The sequence below is a fragment of the Lepisma saccharinum genome, chromosome 3 (assembly GCF_977018435.1).
Source record: "Lepisma saccharinum chromosome 3, izLepSacc3.1, whole genome shotgun sequence".
Lineage (NCBI taxonomy): Eukaryota > Metazoa > Arthropoda > Insecta > Zygentoma > Lepismatidae > Lepisma > Lepisma saccharinum.
This window is the reverse complement of record NC_139231.1, coordinates 114,332,039-114,345,001: the sequence shown is the minus strand read 5'-3', so window position 1 is coordinate 114,345,001 and position 12,963 is coordinate 114,332,039. Positions and strand designations below refer to the sequence as shown.

The following is a 12,963-nucleotide window of genomic DNA, read 5'->3' as shown; positions in this document are numbered from 1 at the left end:
GAACTTATGGTGTAATAATGCATTAGAAAGCGTTGGTGAAAGTTATCGTCCTTATGTTGATTACACTAGGAAAAAACCTTGGTTTTATAATTGTAAAGGTTCAAGAAATGCAATTGTTTTAATAAATAGACTAAGAAGTGGTCACGCGAGAACATATCATCATTTATTTAAAATACACATTTTAAAATCTCCGAATTGTGACTGTGGTGATTTAAGGGGTGATGCTCATCATATTATTTTGGAATGTCCAATTCACTCAGAGAGAAGAAAGACTTTATACAAAACATTGTCAAAAATTAATGTTCCTTTCCCTATTAATATGACTTCAATGTTGCATGCTCCAGATATTAGAATTGGATATGTTATACTTGCTTTTTTGAGAAAAGCTGATATAAAATTATAATATATTTTTGTTACTGAATGAGTTAATGTAGTTATATAAAATTGTGTTTAAGAGCGTTTATGAATTTTGTGTGTAAAATTTATATTAAAAATGTATCTTATGTACTTATAATGTATGCTGGGCATAAACAGCCACCTGTAAGCTGTAAGTCCAATAAAGCTTAGTTGAGTTGAGTTCTTTCTTGCATGCGAATTGAATATATTTTACTTGCATCTTTTTAGACAAAATGATATAACATGGTATTGTATATTTCTAAGGTTTGATATAGATAGGAGTGTATTTGAAATTTGTTTGTAGATTTTATGTAAATTGTATCTTATGTAAATAAAATATATAATGGGCATAAACAGCCATGTGCAATGCTGTAAGTCCAATAAATATATTGATGATGATGATCAAAACAAGACAAAGAAAGTTCGTAAATTTATTGCGGTTGGAAACTTTGACAAGCATTCCAATAATGATTTTTGTTCCGCCAAATATAGTGCACTTCGTAAAATAACTTGGTGACATGGCAAGGCAAGATAAGTGTGAACATTTTGTAGGAATATGCATTGTAACTTTCAATGAGCTTAGAGATTTGTGTACATAATGATATTTTATAACATTGGTTATTTTCTAAAAATAATCATGTGAACAGCAACGAAGTAGTGTCACTTTCAACATGGCGAGTTCTATGCGTGCGGGAAGATCTCCGTGTTCAGTGATACATCGAATCGGTGAGACGGTTTGTTTACAGAAGGTCTCAGGGTTAGTGATTTACATTATAATCACTTTTTCACACGAGTACCCGGAAATCAGTTACACGCAATTTCTTCATACATGAGGATTTACTTTCAAATTTCTTTCTTCTACATTTTCATATTTTAACATGTGAGATTTTCTTATTATTTAATGAAAATTAGTGTTAATTTTTAAACAGCCCGCTTGCATTCAGACACGTAACACGTTCTAGGAGTTGTATTTTGTCTAGAGTAAATCGACTGTGAAAATAACTTGCAGTTACTTTTTTTACGTAACGGTAACAATTTAAAAAACAGTTAGTTTTCAAAAGTAACTTTACAAGCACTATCCAGAAACTGAGCTGGACAAATAATACACAATGATTTAAACTGGGATTAAGGGAACAACCCTGCATAGCTCTAACCCAATAAAACATCCCAGTGCAAGTTAAGTTCTCAACAAGTAACATTTCAACTTCAATGAAGCTTATCTTTCTGCATTTTCAGAGCTGATTCAGCTGACATTATAATGAGATTTGGCAGAATGCATCAAGTTCCTTCAATTTTCTAGTTATTTTGAAACTTTTGTTGCCGTTGCTTCACTTTTTGGTTCAATTTTCTTCATCGTTCAGAATGCTGCTGTTGTTTTCTTGTGTCGGTCAGTAATCAAGGGGTCCCAAGGGGTTCGATCCCGGTGGAGGCACATTGCACAGTGGTTCCCCACTTTAAACTATAGGTCCAGTCTCGATTAGCCTATCTGTGCATAAAGTGGACTTAAAAAGGAGAAATTCAATCAATTCAATTCATTATGGCTGTACGAAGTCCCGTCAAAGGCAAGCAGGGGTTCAATCAGTGGCAAAGAAAGAACTTTACTAAGGAGGCCTATTCTTTGTCCGCTGTTAGAATGAAGTAAATGTAAACAAATACGCGTGGCTTGTGAGAAAACCCATTGGTTATTCCAGTGGCAGCTGTGTAGGAATCTTGCACGTAGGTAGACATAGTGCATGTGATAAAAGCCATATCACTCAATATAGCTGCTATATAGAAGTTGTAGAACCTTATGCTATACGTGAGCAAGATAAGAAAGAAACTAACAAATTTAAAGAACTATTTCTCAGAAGTCACAAGGTTCTTGTTTACATTAACTTCATTCTTACAGCCGACATCCGTGGCAGAATTGTTAGTACAGCGCGCTACCACCCCAGGGATTCCTGAGTTCGAATTTCGGTCAGGTCTTGGAGGTTGTTTGTAAGTATCTTTCATCAATTTTATCGTATAGCCTTCATCCTCATCTTCGTAATTTTCATCACTCATCTTCATTTTCGCAATTAGCCAAAAGTGTCAGAAATCGGATGGTAACAAGATTAAGCTTTGTTTCCATGACAGAAAAACAATACATATGCTGACCAAGACAGTCTATATTTCAATTTTAAAAACAAAACAACAAAAACAACATAACATTTCGACTGTTTATCAGGGTCTTCTTCAGATTTGAAACCAAACAAACATTTTTAGCAACGCTACGTTTTTTTAAAAAAAATGGAAATATAAAATGCCTTGGTCAGCATATGTAGAGCATTTCTTTTTTTCATAAAAAAGAAGCAAAATTAATCAAATCAAACACTCAATCAATTCATTCTTAAAGTGGATGGGGAATGGTTCCTCTTTTAGTACTTCGTGCTATGTTTTGCCTTCTTCTCTCATGTGTTCATATTTTTTACAAGGAAACCACATTAGAATGGTGAATATTACCATCACTTGCTGGTCACGGTAATGTGAGTGGCTGTCGAAAGCCCCATCCTTTTTGGATTTGATTATCTGCAGTCCGAAAACTTTGCATGCTCCGATGCCGTTAAGAAGGCGTTCTCTTCCAACTTCGTCGCTGAACACAATTTAGGAAGTTCACTAGTTTCAGCAACCCCTGTCGACCATAATGGATGAGGGTGGCTTGCAGTAAACCACGTCGCTGGTCTTTCATTTCCTCCACCATAGCAACGAAAGCAAGATATAGACGCTCGGGGACATTCGCGGAGAGATGCTTTTCAAGATATCGCAATCTTCGTTATGAGATAATCCCGGACCCTCTGCTTATCAGCTACACCAGGAGATTGGCCTTCTCCCTGAATGAAGCAAAATCCAGTTGCTTGGAAAATTGACAAGCCTGTCTTCTAGGAGTTTCATGCATAAAGATGAGCCGCGGACAGCTAGCTTATAATACAATTGAACAGAGAAAAATATAACTCTCTGTCTTCCTCAATGGGAGCCTATCTCCTGATATATATATATATATATATATATATATATATATATATATCCTGCTTTTCATCTTGGTGTGATTTGTTGCCATTTGTTCATGACTACAATTATGACTTTGAGGGTGCGCATGGAGTCTTTTGAAAAAACTTCTGGTCGAACCTGTTACTCTTCCCACGTTAGCGATTGCACGGCAGTTTCTGCTCCAATCACAATCGAGGAAAACGTCGTCTGCTGGATAACTAGGAGCCAGAGAAGAATCACTTACGTACACACTATTGCCACATCGTAGTTTAATCCTCATTTCTTTCTGGACCTAAGAATTTCTACGCTGTGCGGGTATACGCCGGATCCAGGACTATTTTACGTTCACGATGATCAATTTTGCTTTTAATGGATCAAGAACAGTCAGCGCCATCTCTTGATCTAGTCATTATTTACAAGATCTTTTGGAACACACAAAAGCAAAGGCAGTTGGCAACACTGCGCATGTCCACGTGCGCCTCTCTTTTTACGAGCGCGGTAAACAATAGAACAACGCGCAAAGAGAATACACCGGATGTGAGGCAGGGCCCCTACCTGAGTCAGCTTGTCTAATAATATCTGACTGATCCGAAATTAAAGGGAGAGAGAGAAAGTAGAAAGAATTGAACAAAAGGGGGGAAGCAATGTGACATTTGTAGCAATGCATTCGACTAAGGCTCCCTCTGTAATTAAACTGTTTTAGTAATTGCTCCTGTGGAAAGGTCAGGAAAGCAGAGGAGGGGGATTAACCCCACGCCCTAATGCAAAGCTGCGATTTAATTTCATTTGCGAAGGAAGGGTAGGTCGCCATCATCTGCTTCGAAAGAATCGCTTATTAAGAGGAGAAGGATTGCTATCTCTGGAAATGGAGGCTCTCAACTTGCTTCTTGCCAACGCTTCAAAAGCCAGTGCCGCGTGTCGAGAGAAGACAATACGAAATTAAACTCCTTCGCAGCCCTCGGTATCACGCTAATTTTCTCCCCTCCTCAGAAATCTCCTCCTTTTCCAATGCATCACTCCGCAAATTGTCCCGTGTCTGCAGCAGACTTTTTGACTGCTGTCGTTTTGTCATCCGCATTCAATTATGCAAGAGACCAACAGATAGCAATTCATTACAGACAGACAAACCGTGCGAACCTTGAAATCTGGTCTTGTTGTTACTAATGCCCGGATTTTGATGTGGCCAGAATATGCGAAATGTGTAAATAAATATGTAAATTGTGACGGCCCTACCACAATCGATTTTTAGATAAATCATATTTTGAACATTTGTCCCACAAATAGGATGTGTATTAATTATCTGAAAAGTAGAGAAATGGCGCGAATATAGCATTTTATGTATAAAAAAAAGAAGTTCTCTAAACGGATAAATATGTAAAAACTAAAAATATGTAACATGAAATTCATATGGTTCCTAACATCGGAATTCGAAAACGTTTGCCATTTTCCTTATCTAAATGCAACCGGGCCCTGTTGCAGATGGAATGAAGACAATACAAAAGAGTGTGACAACTCTCCCCGATAGGTTAACGCTGTCCCCTTGTCTCGTAATCAAGGATTTCTGGGTAGTTTTGAAATCCACTTTTAAACTGTTAAAGTCCAGTTCCGATTAGCCTATTTGTGCATAAAGTGGACATGAACGAACTTGCGAAGATAACTATTTGTATTTTTGTTGTTTGCGTCGCATTTCTTCCACTCTTGGCGATATGGATGAGTGCAGTGATGATTAAATGATATTTAAGGAGAGACGAGCACAAACAACACCCTACCCAGACCAGGACTCGGACCAGGAAACTTCAGTTGCGAAATTAGCTCGGTCACCAAGTGGGTTCACCAAGATAACTGTAAACAAAAATCATAAATAATATAATTCTACACACCTATTGGTATAAGAGAGACTACCCCACCATGATTCTTGTGGTTGGGCATAACTTTGGACCCTTTTTAGGCGACAATTTGCACATTACTTCGAAATTTTCCGCTTCCTCAATTTTTTGGCGACGAATTGTTCAGTCAAAAAAATTAGTTGGTGATTGCCTGACAGAGTCAGGATGGTTACCAGCCCCTGAAGCACAATGGACTACGTCACAAAGAGAATTCGTGGTTGGAAAAGAATTTTCCGAGTTCTTGACCATTCTTGTCTTCCATTGACATATCCGTGGATAAAGCTTGCGCAACTTTTTAAAATCGGTTTCGCGGTGGCAAAGATGCAGGACAGCGGCAGCTTGTGGCTCCCCGCTGTTCACCTTCAACACGGTGAAGTGGCAGGGGTCCTTTTTAAAGAGACGCGTATGGAGTGGAGTGCAACGCATACGTGTGTGAGGGATGTTGAGGGATGAGGGGATGCAGAAAGCAGCGGCCAGGTGGCACTGAGGAACTTTTTTCACGCTGGTTAACCATCTCCGCATATGAAGGACTGGATTGGGTTGCACGCAGGAACCGAGGGGGAAGGGGGGGAGGCTTGGACAGACTATTGAATCCAACGAGCGTGTGTTGCGGACCAGTACAGCTGCTAAGTTACCGAGATTTTTTTTATTGTACTACCTCTTATGTTACAACTGAAATGCACGCTATGTTGCCTTCTTGGCTTTTGTACCGCGTGTGTTAGCAATACGTTTATCCCTAACCCCCCCCCCTTTTCTCCTCACATCATTGGATAACAACATGCTTTTAGCTGATTGCTGATCAAAACTCCAGCTGTCAGGTCTAGCCAAAGTTATTATCGTTGACTGCTTTGTTTATATGAAAAATTTATGCGAGGGTGTATTCCAAAATGTAATGTAAAAGCAGCAGTACCCCTATGTGTTTTTGAATGTCGAAAATTTTCATTTTCAATAAATCCCACTCAAAATTCATTCATTTTTATTCTATAGCGGAACATCGGCTATTTTTGCCCGTGGCATAATACGGAATAAGCCCTTAAGTAAAACAAAATTGAGAACAGGCCTTCTAGCAAGAAAATAAAACATGTCTTAAAACTTCCTCACTCAATATTTAAAATCAATTAATTTATACATTACTCAACAAGAACTAAAACTTTCCTGTTTACAAAAATAATCTCTCTATCTATCAAAAGCTGATGCTGTAAAGGTGCACTCTGTACACACAAGGACAAAAACAGGTCAACGCGACTCTACATGGGATTAACCCAGCCATGATTCCAACCGCCAAACTTCTCGAATTGGTGGATTGGTAACTTTAAAATACATCGGGTTGGCAGGAATATGAAAATGAAATGTACTGATCTCAATGTTAATATACGTGTATTAAAGTAAATTGTTTATAGAAATCCGGTCTCGGAAGCCAGAAAAGAGCGGTGATGGAACTCGATGAGCTAACCACGCGTCACCCAATGAAAAAAAGTCTCTTTACAGGTCCTGGCTGTTGCACCATGCAGCTTAGGTTAGGAAAAACTATAGAAAATTATAGAAAACATACTGGAAAAGCAGTATTACCCAATCGGTACGTGCGCAATTAAAAAAAATATATATTATGGTAATGCTGGAAGGGATAGATAGTAAGCAATAAGATACAAGCATGGGTGTCGCCAGAAATTTTTCTAGGGGGGGGGGGGGTGGAATCGAAGATGTCGAGGACACCCCCTCCCCTCAAAAATATTGTGATACAGACCAGTGGCCTATGAAGAAGTTTGTCAAAGAGGGGTCCATTTTTAAAATTATTGCATTATCGGTATTTTCAATTATGTCATTATTATTATTATTATTATTATTATTATTATTATTACTATTACTACTAGTAGTAGTAGCAGTAGCAGTTTTAGTTTAGTTTATTTTAGCATCCAATAATTTTATTATATGAATAATATAGTACTTGTTACATAATAGTTACTTCTAACATTAGTACCAGTAGCAGCAGCAAACGCAGTAGTATAAAAAGCGTCAAAACGTGTGAAAGTTACAAATTAACAGAGTTTCAGTGTTGCAAATTATGAAAGTTTCGTACCAAATTCGATATATCAAGACCATTTTTAAACAATGACGCAGCAAAATGAGGTGAAATAAAGTGCTTCGTTTATAAATTGCCATAAATTGAAAAGTAGACGGAAATTTCCAGGGGGGGATCGACCGACCGGTTCGACCCTCCTTGCCGACGCCCATGGATACAAGGATAATCTTTTTACATACAATTAAACAATGAGATAAAGTAACAATGGAAGCAGAAAAATATATTTACTGTTACAATTACACTATTTGCACTATAAGACAGAATAACTATCCACTACAGGCTTCCCCGTCGTCTACAGAAATCCTAATGTGCAGTACCACCAAGCTGAACACCCGTCTCATTTCCTGCGTTGCACTGAAAGTGTCTGTGCCAAGAAATGGACATAAAGGGAGCAGTGTTAAACTATTGAAATATAGCAGTACCGACCCTACCTCTCGCTCTCGATATCTAAATTTGGGTCCTGTCGCAAGATGTTAAGTGTGTGAAGATATCACTTTAATTTCATCGCGTCACAGGATGTTGGAGCATCTGAATGCAGCGCAGGAGGAAGCCATTGAATGATTTTGCTTCGGTGATCCTGGCAGCTGCCGTTTCCCTCCCCATCAGGCTTTCCAGGACGAGCTTTAGATTTACTGTCTGCTCTGACAGGAGGAGAGCCATTGCGAATCGACGACAATCGCTTCGGTTTCATGAGGACTGTTTCTGCCTTTGTGATGCTTGCAGTGTTGCCAACTGTGATTCCTGGATTTGTCTAGGTGGCTTCTTCAATCGGACAAAGAAAATTCGTCCCACGTATCATTACTTTTGATATTTCTATTCGAGTTGCATAGCGTCACTCTGATAGTCAATGTCAGTGGGAGAGTGATTATCGTACCGAGCCACATGACTCGTCTCGTAGATAAGAATATTGGTTACTGTAGCGCCAAGATATCTGTGGCATCGCAAAATATGCGAACTACAGGCTTCTCCATGCCTTTACATACGACACTAGCGCCACTACTTCAAGGCCAAAGCTTGAAATATGGATGCTGGTCGTGATTAATCTAGACGCAAAATAACACTAAATATAATACGCCACACTGCCATCCTTTATAGCTAATCGAGGCTATGAAAATGGCTAGTTAAGTTATCGAGGAATTTCAGATGTCCTGCTTTGTGTTCCATTCTCCAGGCAAAGTCCTCTTCCTCTGGATGGGCTTTTAGCCTGTATTTCGAAATGGAGAGGCTCTTAAATTATTGTTCTAGGGAGAGAGCTCTCTCATAACCGAATATTGCTCCCACCTTTGGTGCGCGCAGTTCCTAGTTCGAGCCTTCTGTGATCCAGTATGGTGACAACAATTTGAAAAGAAGTAGAGGCTTCCTTATCTGCAATACCAGATAACAGCTGCGATGGGATTCGATGACCGACCTCCCGTCACCCAGCGAAAGAGCCTATTTGATAGGCTTTGGCTCTTACGAGGCATGTTGCGTCACAGAGTTTAAATTAAAAAATAATAAAATCAGCGTATTTTCACAATTGGAATATTAATGAAACTTTCAGACCGAAGCGACACGTTTTCTGAAGGTTCGTTTCCAAGTAACGCGTGTCGCTTCGGTCTGAAACCTCCCTAATGAATGGTGCTTCCCATTGTGGTGTATTACAAATTCTGGCAGAAGTTCAAAAGTTAATGCAGAATATGTGTGTGTTAATATTAATAATGATCCTATTATTATAAAATGTAATCATAGAGCCAGTGAAAAGTTTTTAAAAATTGGTATAATTAACGATTCAGAAACATGTAATGACTCATACACACCAAGTGAAAGGCAAACGCTGCAAGATTATGTTACGCCGCCGTAGTTGTGAAAACAGCCGTCAGAGGTGCCACTGCCACGGGTGGAGTCATGACGGTGAACCAGATGGAGAAAGCGTTTTGCCTGCTTCAGTTTGCTCATACAGTCAGCTGGACTTGACCCCTTGCGACTTTTTCTTGTGGGGGTTGCGACACCGAATAATCGCTATCATTAGAATAGTCACTGGAGTGCCCAAGGGGGGGAGTTGGTGGAGGTCACTCATAACCCCCACCCTTTTGACCCAGCATTCCCGCAAAAAAAAAAAAAGAACGTCAAAAGCAGGAAAGGGTGGCAAAATGAAGGCTGACTACTAAAAATAAAGTATATATCCCCACCACGTTTCCAAAATTCTGGTCACGCCTAAGCACAGTCACATCTGATATGCTGGTGTGGGCAGAAATGGACTAAATGTTCACATTATGACATCCTGTGGACACACTGATCTCTCGAGGACAGTACAAAATATATTTCTGAGTGTTTGTCTTTCCGTTCGTGTATGATTGATTACATCAACTGAATCTGCTTAATTATATCAATTTAAAAAAAAACAACGGAATTTATAATTACCCTACATTAATAGTCTTCTGCTTTCAGCGTCGCTACTGAGTTCTAAGCACGAATTCTGGGTAAGGCCCGGGCATTACACTGCATTTACTGCATCTATTTCATCACTCATTCTCATAGTCGCGATCAAGCTGGAAAACCCATGAGAAACAACCAATATTACAACTGAAAAAGCCTCACAGTTAGCAACACTGCAAAGCCATTCTCAACCCTTGATCACCGACCGAAACACCTCGCCGTATATTAGCTGAGGAACAAAACCACGTGGTTCCTCCATGCGGTCGCATTTTAAGAGTTTACATTGTGAGTTTTTCATCAGCAGACAACTGTGACCAAAAAACCGTTTCCTTTCCGATGATCCATCGCTCGGCTTCCAATTAACGATGCGGAACGACCGCCACAGTCACAACTGTTGACGTCGGAAACAACGATGCCTCCTGAGTCAGCAGTAAATCTCTTTTTTAAAAAGGATCGACCAGATCCTCTCATTGTGGTAGATTCCACTTCTACGGATAGCCTTCAAGGCAATACATCTGTTCGAAAGTAAAATCAGTAGACGAAAGAAAGTTTGCCCGGATAGCATAAACGTTGGTACAGTGAGATTATTTCCGTAGCATCTCTGGCTGATCTGCAATTACAGCTCGGGAGCGAATCATAACTCTCGAAGACTCCAATCAACAAGCGAGCAGCTGACGTAATCTCAACGCAGCGCCTATCGCTAACCCTGTTACTCACTCTCTACGCTGTTATTAGGCTCGCTAGCGATTCGCGCAGTCATGCAGCCTGGGAGCGAGTCATAACTCCCCAAACCTCCAATCAACAAGCGAGCAGCTGATGTCATCTCCACACAGCACCTATCGCTAACCCTTTTGCTCCCGCTCTAAGCTGTTGGCAGGCTCGCTAGCTAGACTCGTGTAGTCGGCCGGAGATGTCGCGAAAATAATAGTTACTATACAGCTGCAAGATCAGTCTTGATAAGAAAGGATAAAGAACAAGAACATAGATCGAGTATATAGAGTGCATGAACCACAATACAACGTGCCATATTTCAAGTAAATTCACGCTCTCCCCTGTGCAATGCAAAACCAACTCGGGAAAGGTACATAGAGGGCTGATGCGATCAGCGCCACGCTCTGTAGCTTGCACAAGGTGTGATTGGAGGCTGGCCATGTCCCAGGGCCTTTGTACAGCTGAGAAATTCCTACTGGAGCTTTTCGTGTAGAAGTCACACGCACTACGTACTGGACCTTCGTGTCTGTAGCTAAACGAATGTGACACCTTTTTGGTTTCGGAAATTTTCTTATTGGATTGATTGAGTTGGTGTTTTAAGTCCACTTTATGCACAGTAAGGCTAATCGGGACTGGACCTACAGTTTAAAGTGGGATCCGAACCACTATGTGCCTCCACCGGGTATCGAACCCAGGACCCCTTGATTACAAGGCGACGACGCTACCACTGCGCCATCAGGGAGGCCAGGAAATTTTCTTATGATGTAGGTTAGAACCTGTTTTAAAAGTTACACAAAACTACAATTCTACTCTCTATGATTATAAGAGCGAAGTTAATGTAAACAAAACCAAGTAACTTTTAAGAATAGTTTCTCTAGCCTACTTAATGTATTATTTTAGACTTGAATATATTGGTAGTAGCTGTTACTTCAATACAGCAGCTTCGGTGAGTAGCATGGATGGCTTTATCTACAAACGTACTGATATATCCAATGGAATTTGTAAAATTCCACGCGTATTTGTTTGCACTGACTTTGTTATTGCAGCGTAAAGAGAATAGTGTGTCTTAGTTTTAATGATTATATATATTATTGCGGCCTGGACGTGGTGCTGATCACATCACCTTCACTTTGACCACGATCGAGTATGTGTGCGTCTTACTTTGCAATTCACAGTAGAGAACTTTGCCTTCTTACGCTCAGTAAATGAAGACATTTAGAAACTCTTAGATGCATGGCGTCACTAACTTCCTGAGGGACTGACAAATATATTTCTCGAATTCCCCTGCCTTAAAACACCACAGAACTACGGCCAAGAAATAAAAATCTTGTGGCAATACAACAATATCAAAAACAAAGGAACGAAAAAAGAAACCGACTCTTACCTTGGATCGCTCCCTGGACTTCATCCTAAGGAAATCTGGAACCTTGATGTTGAGCCTTCCTCTCTTCGTCTTCTCTTTCTCCTTCTCCTTCTCGCCTTTGTCTTCTTTCTCCTCCTTTTCCTCTTTCACTTCTTTGTCTTCCTCTTCGTTGCCCTTCTCCTCTTCAACGTCCTTCTTGTTCTCCTCGTTCAGCATCTTCTCCCTTTCTTCCTCTTCGATCTCTTTCTTGTCGTCACTCTTCTCCTCCGAATCTACGACTATCGATTCCACCTGCACCTCCTCGCTCATCCTGCCTGAGAACAACAAACAAAATTCATTAGTTTGAGTGCATTCGAATGTTACAATGTGTGTGCTACGCGTGTGTGTGCAATGTGTAAATTTTTGGTTACTAAATGGAAGGTACACAATGATATACACGATAAAGATAATTTTCTTCTTCAGGAAGAAAAGAAAAATATATCAAAACCTTCACCTTCAAACATGTTCCATAGCCCCGTAGCTCTGTGGTGCCCTCTTCACTGAATTCGACGCCCTACTCTTGTTTGAGAAAAATGTTATTCCCTTAGTTTATACTTTCTTTAATATTCGTGTATATAAAAAGTGTTCGACCCCGTAAGGTCCATGCATTGCAGAAATAATATCAAATACGTATCTCACGAATTCGACCTTTCGGATTTTCAAAACACTCCGGCACACACTTTTAGTCATCATTCATTTGAATTGAATTGATGTTTTAAGTCAATTTTATGCACAGATAGGTCAATCGGAGTAGAAGAGGAATGCGCCAACGTCAATCGCTATTTAATATTCGCAATTCATTTGCACGTACTTAGAACTTATTTGCACGGGTTTTAATTAATTCGCATGTACTTAGAATTCATTTGCAAGTACTTAGAATACTTTACATTTATGTATTTGCATGTTTATAACTTTTTATGAATATATATTTATTTATTTTATGAAAAATATGTATATAGAAGGTAATTAGAGGTACTAAACGGTATGCATATGGTTTTATATTCATTACTGCAAAGTATGTAATGTATAAATCGATAATATTAATGTTTATAATATTGAAAATAAGT

The 12,963-nt window shown here is 39.5% G+C and overlaps 1 protein-coding gene across 3 annotated transcripts in view; it reads right to left on the bottom strand.

The window, feature by feature from the left end:
- Nrt (Neurotactin) overlaps window positions 1-12,963 on the bottom strand; it is a 229,208-nt gene that overhangs the window by 94,764 nt on the left and 121,481 nt on the right. For all 3 annotated transcript variants that reach the window (XM_083119214.1, XM_083119217.1, XM_083119216.1), the window contains exon 2: window positions 11,879-12,171. In XM_083119214.1, coding sequence (XP_082975340.1) covers window positions 11,879-12,166 — 288 coding nt within the window. In that variant the 5' untranslated portion in view covers window positions 12,167-12,171. The remainder of the gene's footprint in view (window positions 1-11,878; window positions 12,172-12,963) is intronic.